The sequence below is a fragment of the Zootoca vivipara genome, chromosome 14, assembly GCF_963506605.1.
Source record: "Zootoca vivipara chromosome 14, rZooViv1.1, whole genome shotgun sequence".
NCBI classification, from domain to species: domain Eukaryota; kingdom Metazoa; phylum Chordata; class Lepidosauria; order Squamata; family Lacertidae; genus Zootoca; species Zootoca vivipara.
Window position 1 is genome coordinate 44,708,395 of NC_083289.1, and position 13,280 is coordinate 44,721,674.

The 13,280-nt window shown below is 44.8% G+C and overlaps 1 protein-coding gene across 2 annotated transcripts in view; it reads left to right on the forward strand.

The window, feature by feature from the left end:
* The window catches only part of MAP2K3 (mitogen-activated protein kinase kinase 3), a 62,923-nt gene that overhangs the window by 38,592 nt on the left and 11,051 nt on the right, over nt 1–13,280 (forward strand). For both annotated transcript variants that reach the window (XM_035131094.2, XM_035131092.2), the window contains exons 2-5: nt 9,250–9,282; nt 10,244–10,313; nt 10,841–10,889; nt 12,131–12,244. In XM_035131094.2, the coding sequence (XP_034986985.1) occupies nt 9,250–9,282; nt 10,244–10,313; nt 10,841–10,889; nt 12,131–12,244 (266 nt within the window). The remainder of the gene's footprint in view (nt 1–9,249; nt 9,283–10,243; nt 10,314–10,840; nt 10,890–12,130; nt 12,245–13,280) is intronic.

The window sequence follows — 13,280 nt, forward strand, 5'->3', positions numbered from 1 at the left end:
TGTATTTATTTATTTATTCCATAAAATTTATATACCTCTTGATTATCGGGACGACGACGACAACCTCTAAACCCGGAACAGGAGTTCTTCAAACTGCAACACATTGGTCTCTGTTTGCAGCATTACTATTACTGTACAGTATTTATTCTTCCTGTCTTCCAGGAGCTCAGAGTAGCCGGCTTAAACCTATCCTGTGATTGTGGTTAGATTGGGATAGTGTGAACGGGCCAAGATCCATCCGGGAAACCTGGGTACCTGGGTAGGGATCTCTACCCAGCTCTCCTGGATGTGCATGACTTTGGTTGGTCATTTTGTAGTCCACTCTGCTCATGCGCTTGAACGCACATGCGCAATTCTCCCTTGACGCATCGTCTGCAAGGCAGGGAGAATTCCACCGCTGCGTGTCATCCGCTGTAGAATTGCTATCCCAGAATATAGCAAGAGGCTCCTCCTGGAGCTTTGATATTGTTGGCATGATCGTCTGGAAGGCTAGTGAAAATCCAGTCTCGGTAGTACCAAACAAATCAAGGATTTGGTAGTTGATGCTCAAACCATACCATTCAAAAAACAGCAACCCTGATCCCCCAAGTAATTTTGGATGTGTTTTTGAAGGGTTTCCATTAGGGGAATTGGGGGAAGGCCTCAGGGTGAAAGAAAAGGTAGTGCAGTGGAAGTGAAATAATTTAAAAGCACACCCCTTGGAAAACAATTGTCGCCTGGGATGTTTTGGCAAGATACTGAGGTTAGGTGAGTGTGCTGCATGCTTGTCCACTAATAGGTGAAATGTCAACAATCGGCTTCTCTGTAATTCCTAAAGGCAAGAATGACACTGTGCAGAACAGCAGTTAATCTTTTCGATTTTATTTATGGGGTTAGTTGGTTGACAAGAGGATAAGCGAGGGTTGCTTGTTCTCTTTCCCCGCAACCGGTGTGGCAGGACATCCTTTAGCATAGGCACCCCCAAACATCAGCCCTCCAGATGTTTTGGACTACAATTCCCATCTTCCCCAACCACTAGTCCTGTTAGCTAGGGATCATGGGAGTTGTAGGCCAAAAATCTGGAGGGCCGCAGTTTGGGGATGCCTGCTTTAGCACAACACAGGTTCTCCTGGATATAGCGGCTGTTAGCTGCGTGTATTTCTGAGGAGGGATGTGTTTTGGCTACCCGGGCCAGCCAAAAAAATTAGAGAACCCTCCCCCCCCCCAACTCCCCATAAGCAAAGCTACATCAGAGTTTGCCATCTCTCTGTCTGGGCTGCACATTGCGAACTGTAGCACGAGTGGGGTCAGTAATAAAGTGATTAAACTAGTGATTGTTTCCTTGCTGCATTGTTAAAACCAGTCTGCAAGTTAGGAATCTGTTGGCAAACTAACTTTGCAAGATGCAAACACATAGTGGTCTTGAGAGTTTAAGAACAGCTCTCTCTGGTCCAGTGCCCTGTTTTCACAGTGGCCAAAAAGATGTCCCAATGAAAGCCCACGAGTTGCAGCTTCGCTCTCCTGGGACTTGGCTGCAGTTCAGACGCAGACTCCCTCCAAAATGTAGAGGTAGAGCGATATAGCCTTAGCTTTGGTCCATTTGTCTAATACCGTATAAGAGCATCAGAATATAAAATGAGACTGCCAGATCAGGCAGAAGGCTCGCCTAATCCAGCTCCCTGCTCTCGCAGTGGCTAAGCAGATGCTTCTGGGAAGCTCGCAAGCAGGACTCTTGGGTGCAACAGCCATCTCTTCGCTTGCAGCTGGTATACATAGGCTTGCTACCTCTTGCCTGTAGCACCTGAAAGCACATTCGGCAGAAAGATGGCTCCTAAGCTGTATGCGTTCTCCTTGGTTAGGTGAGTGAGCGGTTCTGTTAATACCCATACTTTACAGCAGTGTTTCTCAACCAGTGTGCCTCCAGATGTTTTGGGACTACAACTCCCATCATCCCTAGCTAGCAAGACCAGTGGTCAGGAATGATGGGAGTTGTAGTCCCAAAACATCTGGAGGCACTGGTTGAGAAACACTGCTTTACAGAACCATTCCCTGCAAACTGGCATTTAGTTAATGTGCAATTCCTGCTGCAGGGGGGATTTTTAGACCAGCTGGAATTCTCTTTTCTTGTCTCTCCGTTTTGGTTTGTCATCCTCCTGCTTGCTCAGACAAGTATTCGGAGAAGTGTCAGCTGAGTGTAAATCTCCTTGTGCTATTTATAGCTTTTCTTTGCCCTGTGTGTGTGTGTGTGTTTGTGCGGTGATGAGGATGTATACAAGAGGTGGAGGAAACTGCGCTGGAGCCTTAGCAAGAGGCAACCCTGAAACTGTAGCCGCAGCAAACATTGACAAGGCCTCCAAAACAGAGAGGCGGAATTTCCAGCAGAGCTTGTTGGGTTAGGAACAGGTCACCAAACATGCATATTTTCATGCATGCTCCTGGCTTGAGGTGTTCCAGGAAGCTGGTGCGTCAGAAGGGTGGAGATTGCAATGCAACATGAGGTTGAAACCCATCCTTTAATCTCAGAGGTGTTGCAATGGTGCTGCTGAGGAAACACAAATGTTAACAAGGGCGCAGGCATTGGGGCGGTGGGTTTGAAGATGCTTTTATTGTTGCTGTAAACTGCAGCCTGAAGATTTGTGGAGGGGGTGGGGTTGTCATCCAACCTGCACCCTACAGGTGATTATTCTAATCTGACCCCTCCAGATGTGTGGGGTCTTTTTGCAAGCATTTTCTGCAACTTTTCAGAGATTTAATGGTAGTGCTTTGGTGGTGGATATATATTGGACTGATATATTGGACTGTCCAATATATTGGACTGTCCATCTTAAAAAGCAGAGACATCACCTTGCCGACAAAGGTCCGTATAGTTAAAGCTATGGTTTTCCCAGTAGTGATGTATGGAAGTGAGAGTTGGACCATAAAGAAGGCTGATCGCCGAAGAATTGATGCTTTTGAATTATGGTGCTGGAGGAGACTCTTGAGAGTCCCATGGACTGCAAGAAGATCAAACCTATCCATTCTGAAGGAAATCAGCCCTGAGTGCTCACTGGAAGGACAGATCGTGAAGCTGAGGCTCCAATACTTTGGCCACCTCATGAGAAGAGAAGAATCCTTGGAAAAGACCCTGATGTTGGGAAAGATTGAGGGCACTAGGAGAAGGGGACGTCAGAGGACAAGATGGTTGGACAGTGTTCTCGAAGCTACCAACATGAGTTTGACCAAACTGCGGGAGGCAGTGGAAGACAGGAGTGCCTGGCGTGCTATGGTCCATGGGGTCACGAAGAGTCGGACACGACTAAACGACTAAACAACAACAACATTGGACTGTCCATGCAGTTTCATTCTGCTTTGTTTTTTCCTGTGATGCTTCCCCAGTGTTAATGCATTACTGCCATCTGGAGGGACAACCCTCCAAAAATAGTGGTATTTAAAAAATGCTATATTTTGGTAGGAAGTTATGGGGAATTAATCAGTTGGAATCAAAGCAGTAGGTTCAATCCCAAAGCATTGAAGGCACAAACAGTATTGAAAGAGGAATTGCATATAACTCCCCTGGTTTCATCTTTTATCATTTTATTTCTCATTTAAATTTATTTATTATTTAAATGTAGCTTCCCACCCACTCCAAAAAAACCATGCGTCTTTTAGATATTTTTTAAATACAGTACTTTTTTTAAATACAGTTTTTGCTTAAAATGTTGTAAGTTGCTTTGAGTTGCTGTGGCAAAAGATGCAACTAATAATTTTTTTTTAAAAAATAATACTTTTAATTTGGTTTTGCAAATATAGAATTATAACAGCACAATACAAAATAGATATCCATATTTAGAGATCTCTCCAAATCTCTGGACTTCCCACCTTCCCCTCCATGGGATCCTATTGTCATTCCTTTCAACTGCGTATTATTTCGTAATCCGCGTTAAATGTCTCCCATTTTGTCCATAATAATAATTGCTACGTTGCAAGTGTTATTGCAATCCTGCTAGTGTTTTCGTCTGTTTACAGTGGTCCCTTAGGTAAGATGCTACTAATAAAATAAATGGAAGGACAGATCGTGAAGCTGAGGCTCCAATACTTTGGCCACCTCATGAGAAGAGAAGACTCCCTGGAAAAGACCCTGATGTTGGGAAAGATTGAGGGCACTAGGAGAAGGGGACGACAGAGGACGAGATGGTTGGACAGTGTTCTCGAAGCTACGAACATGAGTTTGACCAAACTGTGAGAGGCAGTGGAAGACAGGAGTGCCTGGCGTGCTCTGGTCCATGGGGTCACAAAGAGTCGGACACGACTAAACGACTAAACAACAACAACAACAATAAAATAAATGAATAATAATAATATAATCTGCAACTAGACTCTGGATCCTTGAAGAAGTAGGATTTGCTGGCGACATGGTACTAGCACCCCTGATTGTGGAGGAAAGGGGGCAAAGTTTGGACCTGAAGATCTGGGCACCTCTCCACTGATAGCTGTGCCCGTCTACTCATGAGCAGAACTCCCTCCCTTGCGTGTGGCACTCTCTCTTGGTAGAAGTTGTGGGCTGCAGTTTGAGAACACAGCATTCCAGCTTTCTCATCCACCCCAGCTTTCACTTTTTTTGGGGGGGGAGCAAGTCTCTAGGCCTCAAGGATGGGAGGGTGTGTTTGAAAGTGCGTGGGGGGCGATGGCTGCCGGAATCCCAGAATCCCAGGGAGGCATCTGAGTAAGAACCTCTGGGTGGCAGGACTTCAGAAGCTGGCTCTGCTGCTTATTTAACAGTTTGGGAAATCAGAGGAGCAAAAATAGCAGACTGCTGCAGAAGTTCCTCAAGGAAAATAAGCCAATTGGCCTAATTTTATGCTGATTGTAGAATTTTGGGTTTCCTTCTTGCAGGGTTTTTGGATTAAATACACCCCCCCTTCTCTCTTTAGCATGGGGTCTCTCTCTCAGTGTTAGAAACTCGGATATAAAAACTAGGCACCAAAACGGCTCCTTTAAGCAGGGATTACAATCGCCAAAACCGAATGTTTTAGATGTCGTTTGGGGGCCAGGTGGCTCGAAAGTTCTATTTTTCAGTAACACCACTTTTTGGTTCCTGAATTTCGTTCCGATGGTGCAGATAAAATATCATGGGTAAAATTCTTTGGAACCCAAACGTCCGACGGAACTTCCTGCAGCCAATCGGAAGCCATGCTTTGGTATTAGAACGTTTTGGAAGTCGAACGGACTTCTGGAACGGATTCCGTTCGACTTCCGAGGTACAACTGTAAGAGCACTTTAAACAGTCATGGCTTCCCCCATTTGTTAAGTGAGGTGTTAGGAGAAGACCCCCCCCCTTTAGTCTCCTCCCAGAGCTAGTTCCCGGAGCGGCTAACTGTCAATCCCTCTTCTCAGGGAACTCGGGGAATTTCTGTTCTGTGAGGAGAACAAGGAGAACTACAGCTCCCATAAATCCTTGGTGATTTAAAGTGGCATGATACTGCTTCAGACGTTTAGTGCAGATGAGGCCAGAACCAGAACTTGAATATTGACCATCCGCTCCTCCCCCCCCACCCAAAAAGCTCTGTCTTGAAAAGTGCATGGAGGCCATTTTGTGTTCCGGAACATTTTTTCCATGTATACCCTGAGCAGTAGAGGCCCGTTGTGCAGTTAATGGCTCCTCTCAGTCCTTTCACACTAGCAGAAAATAGGAGGATTCTCCATTGCTGCCGCCTCCTTCATGAAGGCCGTAATGAATGGCTATTGTCCTGCTGCCTGCTGTTCCAGTCTGACATCACCGGTGCTCTTTTGCGATGGTGTTGGACAATCTCTCTCCCCCCAGTTAACCCTTCCCGCGATCCCTTTGAGTTTTGCAAGCTCCATTCTACATCTTCACAACTCGAGGAGAACCGCAGATTTGCCTCAGGGTGCTCGGCTGAGCCTGAGACAGGCTTGACTCTGAAACTGTGGTTTCTTGCATGCATGGTTTGTTGTGGCATCTGCACCAGCTCCCACCTGACAGAGCCATACCTGCCAAGTTGCTGTCGGAGAAATAAGGGACCGGCCGGAAGTAGCAGACCGGAAGTAGTGCTGCTGCCATTTTGGAACTGGGCGGAGCATGCTCAGAAGTGACTTTTGATGCTGCTCTGCCCAGTTCCAAAATGGTGGCAGCACCAGAATAAACCGGGGAAAAACAAAAAAAACAGCTGGGAACAGCTGGGAAAACGGGGATTTCCCGGGGAATACGGGAGACTTGGCAGCTATGGACAGAGCTATGGTTTGGGAGAGGCTGTCAAAGCTGGTTTTTTTTCCAAACCATGGTTCAGGGGCCTGATGTTTTGATGTTGCATGTGAACTGACAAATTGTGGCGTTGCTTCGGCCTCAAGAGGCTTTGGTTTGGGGGTAGGATTTGGGGACTTTTGAGGCACAGGGGAACAGAAACAATAGGTGCTATGGTCTGCCTGAATATTGGGAGCACAAATTGTGGTTTGGAGCCTAAGCTGGTTGGCAGCGCGCAGGAAGTTGTCTTCTACTAAGTGAGACAAATGATCCTTCTGTGCTCTGCTGACTGGGAATGGCTTTCCATGCTTTCAGATGGGGAGTCTTCTCCAACTGCGCCGGGAAGTGCAATGAAACTGGGGCCTTCTACATGCAAGGCAGATGTTCCACGGCTTGACTACAGATTTTCCCTTTAGCTCACGTCATCTGTTGAAGCTGCTGTTGCAATCCTGGAGCTGCAAGCTCCCCCCCACTCTCTCTTTACCAGAATTATTACAATCCCCCCCCCATGCTTTATGCAGCCTACTCCTGCAGAACTGTACAGTCATACCTCGACATCCGAACGCTTCAACTTCCGAAGGTTTCGACATCTGAAGTTGACAACCCCGGAAGTGTTTTCGCTGCGCATGCGCACAAGCGCGAAATTGCGCTTCGTGCATGCGCACAAGCAGCGCTTCAACATCCGAAAACCTCAACTTACGAGGAACGGATCGTCTTCGTAAGTCGAGTTACCACTGTAGTTGGGTGTGCATTTTGGAATGTGCCAGGCGAAAGCTTTCTAGTGGAGGGAGCCTAGCTGTTAATCAGACAGAGCGTCAAGGACCGTCAACAGATCTTGCCAAGGCCCAGCAAGGACTGGGCATGTCTGTGTGCCAAATTTTGGCTTTGCACTGGGCGCCATAGTACCTGAGTCGGCCACTGATACTGGCCATGAAACTCACAGAGTGACTTTGGGGTTGTAGTAGTTTTTTGTTTTTAATGTTGTTTGTTTTGTTATTTACAGGTGAAACTCGGAAGATTAGAATATCGTCGAAAAGTGCATTTGTTTCAGCAATGCAACTTACTATTTTTTCTTTTTCTTTTATTTTTTTTACAAATGCTTTCTTTTGGAAATTCCACAGTAATAAAACAAATAATTACAAAAATACAAAAATAAACACTGCTATTACATTTCATTAATTCCATTCCATTTATAATTGACCCGCCTAACGACAAATAATTACAATTACAACAAATAAAGGCTTGACATTTCTTGCTTTGCATGTCATGCAACTTATCTCATATATTGGTTTCACCTTTTAAGTTGCATTACTGAAATAAATGCACTTTTTGACGATGTTCTAATTTTTCGAGTTTCACCTGTATATGCCTCCCATCTGACTAGCTCGCCACTCTGAGCGGCTTCCAGCAAAATATATAAAAAAACACAATAAGAAACCAAACATAAAAAAAAACTTCCCTATACAGGGGAAGTGACTGCATCTCAGCCTAGCCTACTTCATAGGGCTGTTGTGGCAATTTTGCAAGGAATGAACAAGGAATAACTCAACACGCAGGAACACCCCCCCCCCCCAAACCGATGCTGTTATGTGGAAATTCAGAAGAGTTCTCCTTAAGAACTGTACACTTGGTGCCCAACCCATTAAGACCGAAGTTTCCCGTGGAACAGATGGGCATTTTGCACCATCTCTCGAGTTGTCCTGAGGATAGCAACGGTTGCTGCTAACGGCAGTCCTGGCCAGCTGGATCCAGCCTCGGAAACTTGGTGACCTGAACGATCGTAAACCCCCCCCCCCCAAGTGAGCGGTGGCTGCCGCCACTGCATTCTGAATGAAAAGCTTGAACGGATTCTCAAAAAAAGGCAGCGTTGTCCTAAACTGGGTTTCATAGCTTGCTACATCCCCACCCCAAAATGCTCGGAAATCTAGTGACCTCTAGTGGTCAAGAATGACCTGAAGTGGTAGAAACCCAGAGCTTGTTCGCCTGCGGCTCCCCGAGGGTAGGAACCCTGGGGAATCGAAATTCAGCCGCTGCCCTGGGACTGTGTTGTGTATCCCACAGCCCAGAGCTGGTTCGTGCTGGTTAGGAGTTAAATGGCAAAATCCAAGCATAGGAGGCTGCCTTGTACTAAATCAGATCGTTGGTTTATGTGGAAACGGTTCAGTTTGGTTGTGTACGTTCTGATGTTTTCCCTCTGACTGCTTTTGCTTATGTTCATAGTTATAGAAAGTACATGTGTTGTAAGGGGCCTTGAGCGTGGTTTTAACTTTGGAAAGGCGGCATACAAATAAAATGATTGTTTGATTGATCATTGGTCCATCTAGCAGAGAGGGATAGCTCAGTTGGTAGAACCTAATAATAATAATAATAATAATAATAATAATAATAATAATTTTTTTTTTCTTTATTAAATTTGTATACTGCCCTATACCTGCAAGTCTCAGGGCGGTTACAACATAAAATCACAATATAAAAAATACAAAAACAAAAAAAACCCTCAATATCTATATCAGGCGTAGGCAATCTTGGCCCTCCAGATGTTTTGGAACTACAATTCCCACCATCCCTGACCACTGGTCCTGTTAGCTAGGGATCATGGGAGTTGTAGTCCCAAAACATCTGAAGGGCTGAGTTTGCCTAGGCCTGATCTATATGCTGCCCACCTGACTGGGTTGCCCCAGACACTCTGTGCGGCTTCCAACAAATTAAAACACAGCAAAACATCAAACATTAAAAACTTTTCTATACCTTTGCCTTCAGATGTCTTCTAAAATCAGAGATTTTATTTATTTCCTTTACATCTGATGGGAGGGCATTCCACAGGGCAGGGGCCACTACCAAGAAGGCCCTCTGCCTGGTTCCCTGTAACGTCACTTCTCGCATGAGACTCCTAATTTCAGAGTTGTGCGTTCAATCTCCACATTGGGCAAAAGATTCCTGCTTTGCAGGGGGTTTATAATTCTTTAGTACCTGGATAGCGGCTTGGCTAGAATTGGGCTCTTAGTTTGTTTTCTCTTTCTCCTTTCTCATAGATCCTAAAGGATCCTCGGAAAAGCGGAAAGGAGGTAAGGGATCACCTGAACTTTTTGGAAACATTTCTTCCTCCCCACAGTGCTTTTTCTTTTCCTCACCCATGGACTGGTTGGAAGCAGAGGAATGATGGGAGGAACCAGCGTGGGAATTCTTAAGAGAAGAAAGCTCAGAGCCCAGGGATTGGTGGCGGGACAATGATAAGTAGAGGGAGAAGACTGGGAAGAGGTGGTGTTGAAAGCTGGAGAGGTAACAGGGCTTAGTGAGATGGGAGAGTCTGTGACAGAGAGAAGTCCAGAATCAGAGGCAGAAGCTGAAGACTCTTCTAATTAAAAGGGTTTTTAATACAAAGTTTTGTGAGCTAAAATTAAAAGTTAAAATTGATAAACGTGACATAAGGGAAGTTTTCAACTGATTCCTTAAGGAGAAACAATCTGGTGGTTCTCCATGGAGATGTGTTCCACTGTTGAATAGGTGCCACTCTTGAAAAGACCCTGTCTTGCTTGAGAGGTCATGGCATTGGAATTGATGTTTAGGACCTGGTCCTATTCTGAACATCACCCAAATGGTACATCAATATTTAATTGATTACATTTTGGGTGTATATATATATTTTATTCCCTCTCCCCTCCAAAGAGCTCGAGTGACCCCCAACTCCATTGAAACAACCCTGTGAGGCAGCTCAGATAGTGACTTCCCCATGGTCACCCAGTCCAGTGAACGTTGTGTTGGCGTGTGAATTCGAACCTGAGTCTTCCCAACCTCACTTCAGCACTGCTATGCCCCTGCTGGTTCTTGCTGTATTAAAAATACCTGGGGTAGCTCAGTTGGTAGAGCATACGACTCTTAATCTCAAGGTCATGGGTTCGAGGCCCATGTTGCACAAAAGATTCCTGCATTGCAGGGGTTGGACTAGAGGACCCTTAGGGTCCCTTCCAACTCTACAGTTCTATGAAAAAAAGATAATAAGAGAGTGTGTGTCCTCTTTCTTTCCAGGGCTGAGGAAGAAACGGCCGCCCCTCTTGAGCATGCCACCAGCAAACAAGCAGTCATCCGTCCCCCCAACGTAAGAACCGCTGCTTCGCTCTCTTGCCAATTCCTAATATGCTGTCTGCTGTTATGCTTTCTATTGCGTTTTTTAAATTATTGGTGCTCTGTAATGTGTTTTTAGTCTCGTACGCCGCCCTGGGATGTTTTTTTTAATAAAAGGGCGGTTTATAAATTGAATAAAAAACCAAAAACAAATAAAGCTGGAATTCTCCAGCTCATTGTTTGTCTACATAAGGAGAGAGGAGTTTGTGGCTCTGCTGGACTATATAGCTCTCATAAACCCCTGACCATTGTGCATGCTGGCTTGGGGCTGACGGGAGTTGGCATCCAACGTCACCTTCGTTAGGGTCACAGTTGCCCACTTCTGCTTTAGATTCTCCTCCCTATTTATGTGCCCCTCAGTTTTGCTGGAGCCCTAGGGACTTTACCGAGTGTACCCATTTGATACTCACCAGCAGCCAAATTGGAAAATTTAAGAAAATCGACACCAGGTGGTGGATACTGGATTGGACTTTTAAATAGAGCCTTTGTCTTTCCTTGCAGACCTCCAAGGAACTTGGATTCCAGGACTTTCATCACTGTTGGTGAGAAGGTATATTGATGCTGATGTTGTTCTGGTTTTGTTTTTTGTACTTGTTTGGCGCCTACACACCGATTAACAACATTTTTTCTCCCTGTGATGTTATCTCGATTATCAATCATTCTTCCTTGTTCATCTTCAAATAATTGTTTTGGGTCTGGTTTTATATACATCACGACTCCTTCCTTTTTTTTGTTACATCCGAGGTTACCAAGTCCTTTCCCAAAGTCCTTTTGTTCTTCAATATTCTTCGACATTTCCTCACTATGTGTGTTTCTCGGAGGCAAATCACATCAAGGTTTAACTTCTTTAACAACAAATGTTGTTTGCGAAAGAGAGAAAGAAGGTCGCAATACGAATATTGGCTTGATCCTAAGCTAAATTTATATTTTCACACACACACACACACAAATTCCTTCCAGTAGCACTTTAGAGACCAACTAAGTTTGTCATTGGTATGAGCTTTCTTGTGCATGCACACTTCTTCAGATACACTGAAACAGAAGTCACCAGACCCTTATGTATAGTGAGAGGGTGGGGAGGGGTATTACTCATAAGGGTGGTGGAAATGGGTGATTGGCTGATAGGTGCGGTAAACCTGTTGGCGGCTGTTAACGACTGCAGTCGGTCTTACAGGAAAAAGCAAGGGGTGAGATGGCTAAAAATAGCATTATCATGTATAATGAGATAAGAATCCAATGTGTAAGGGGGAGGGAGTACAGAGTACCCCCCCCATCATCAAGAGTAGCTCCTCACAGAGTAGCAAAGGAAACACAGACTCGGGGGAGGGAAGTCAGGACACGGAGAGAGAGTGCCCGGGCTCAGGCAGGATGAAAGAGCCCAGACTCCACAGACGGGAGGAGAGAGAAGGGGACAAGGGGGAGAGGGAAAACATGGAACGCAGACCCTTTCCTCCGGTTCTGGAATTACGAAGAAGGAGAAAAGGAAGGAGATTCAGTGTCCCGCACCTTTTATGTTGGGGGCGTTCGCGCCGAGGGGCACTTCCGGATTCTGCATCGGAGCGAGCAGACATGTTTCTGCACCTGCTTCACTGTACATAGCGGCACCAATAAACACGTTATGGAAAAGTAACCTGAGGAGCGTCGTTACTCTAGAGTAGTCGCAAGAAACCCCTGACACAATGTGTCTATTCAGACCAGGTCTCCATGGTTTTAAGTTTGGTAATAAGTTGCAATTTGGTAATAAGTTGTATATTTTGACAGTTTTTTGTGCATCTCTCTCTCTCTCAACAGAACTTCGAAGTAGAGGCCGACGACTTGGTGAGCATTTCGGAGTTGGGAAGAGGAGCTTATGGCGTGGTGGAGAAAGTGTATCATGCGCAGAGCGACACCACCATGGCTGTGAAGGTAAGAGCTGCAGTACAGTACTATATAAAATTTTATTTACTGTATATGGTTTTTCAAATTAAAGTTTTACAATCACATATCCAACATACATCATAAAAACAAGATTCCAACGAATCTCCTGGACGTCCCTCCTCCCATTTGCGGGTTCTATTGTTAGTCCTTTCCTCCTGCATATTTTCTAATACAGTAGTCCCTTGGTTCTCAAACTCAATCCATTCCGGAAGTCCGTTCCAAAACCAAAGCGTTTCAAAACCAAGGCGCGGTTTCCCATAGAAAGTAATGCAAAATGGATTAATCTGTTCCAGACTTTTAAAAACCACCCCTAAAACAGCAATTTAACATAAATTTTACTATCTAATGAGACTATTGATCCATAAAATGAAAGCAATAAACCATGTACTGCAGTCACACAATCAATCAGTAGCTGAACTGGGTTCCACACAGTCAAAAAAAATAAAATCTGCAAAAGCAAAAATGCAAAATAAATAGCAAAAACAGGCAGACCTCAGGGTAACGCTCAAACGGATGTGTGGCACTCAAAATGGAGCATGTTCGGCTTCTGAAAAAAGTTTGCAAACCGGAACACTTACTTCCAGGTTTGCAGTGTTTGGGTTCCAAGTTGTTTGAGTACCAAGGCGTTGGAGAACCAAGGTACCATTGTAATCCACATCTTTGACATCTCCATTATATCCAAAATTCACCATTAAACTACAAGTGTTATTCCTATCCTGCTAATGGTTTTAACTGTTTACAATGATTTTTGAGATAAATTATAAATTTCCCCCATTCCTTATTCAAAATTTGGTCTTCCTGATTTCTGATTCTTCCGGTCATTTTTGCCATTTCGGCGTAATCCGACAACTTAATCTGCTGTTCTTCCCTGGTTGGGAGTTGATCTTCTTTCCATCTCTGGGCCAATAACATCCACACAGCCGTAGTTGGATACATAAAAAAAATACTTTCTGCTCTGTTGGGATTTCGGCACCTAGAATTCCTGAAAGAAAGGCTTAGCGTTTTTTTAAAGAAAAAGTTATTT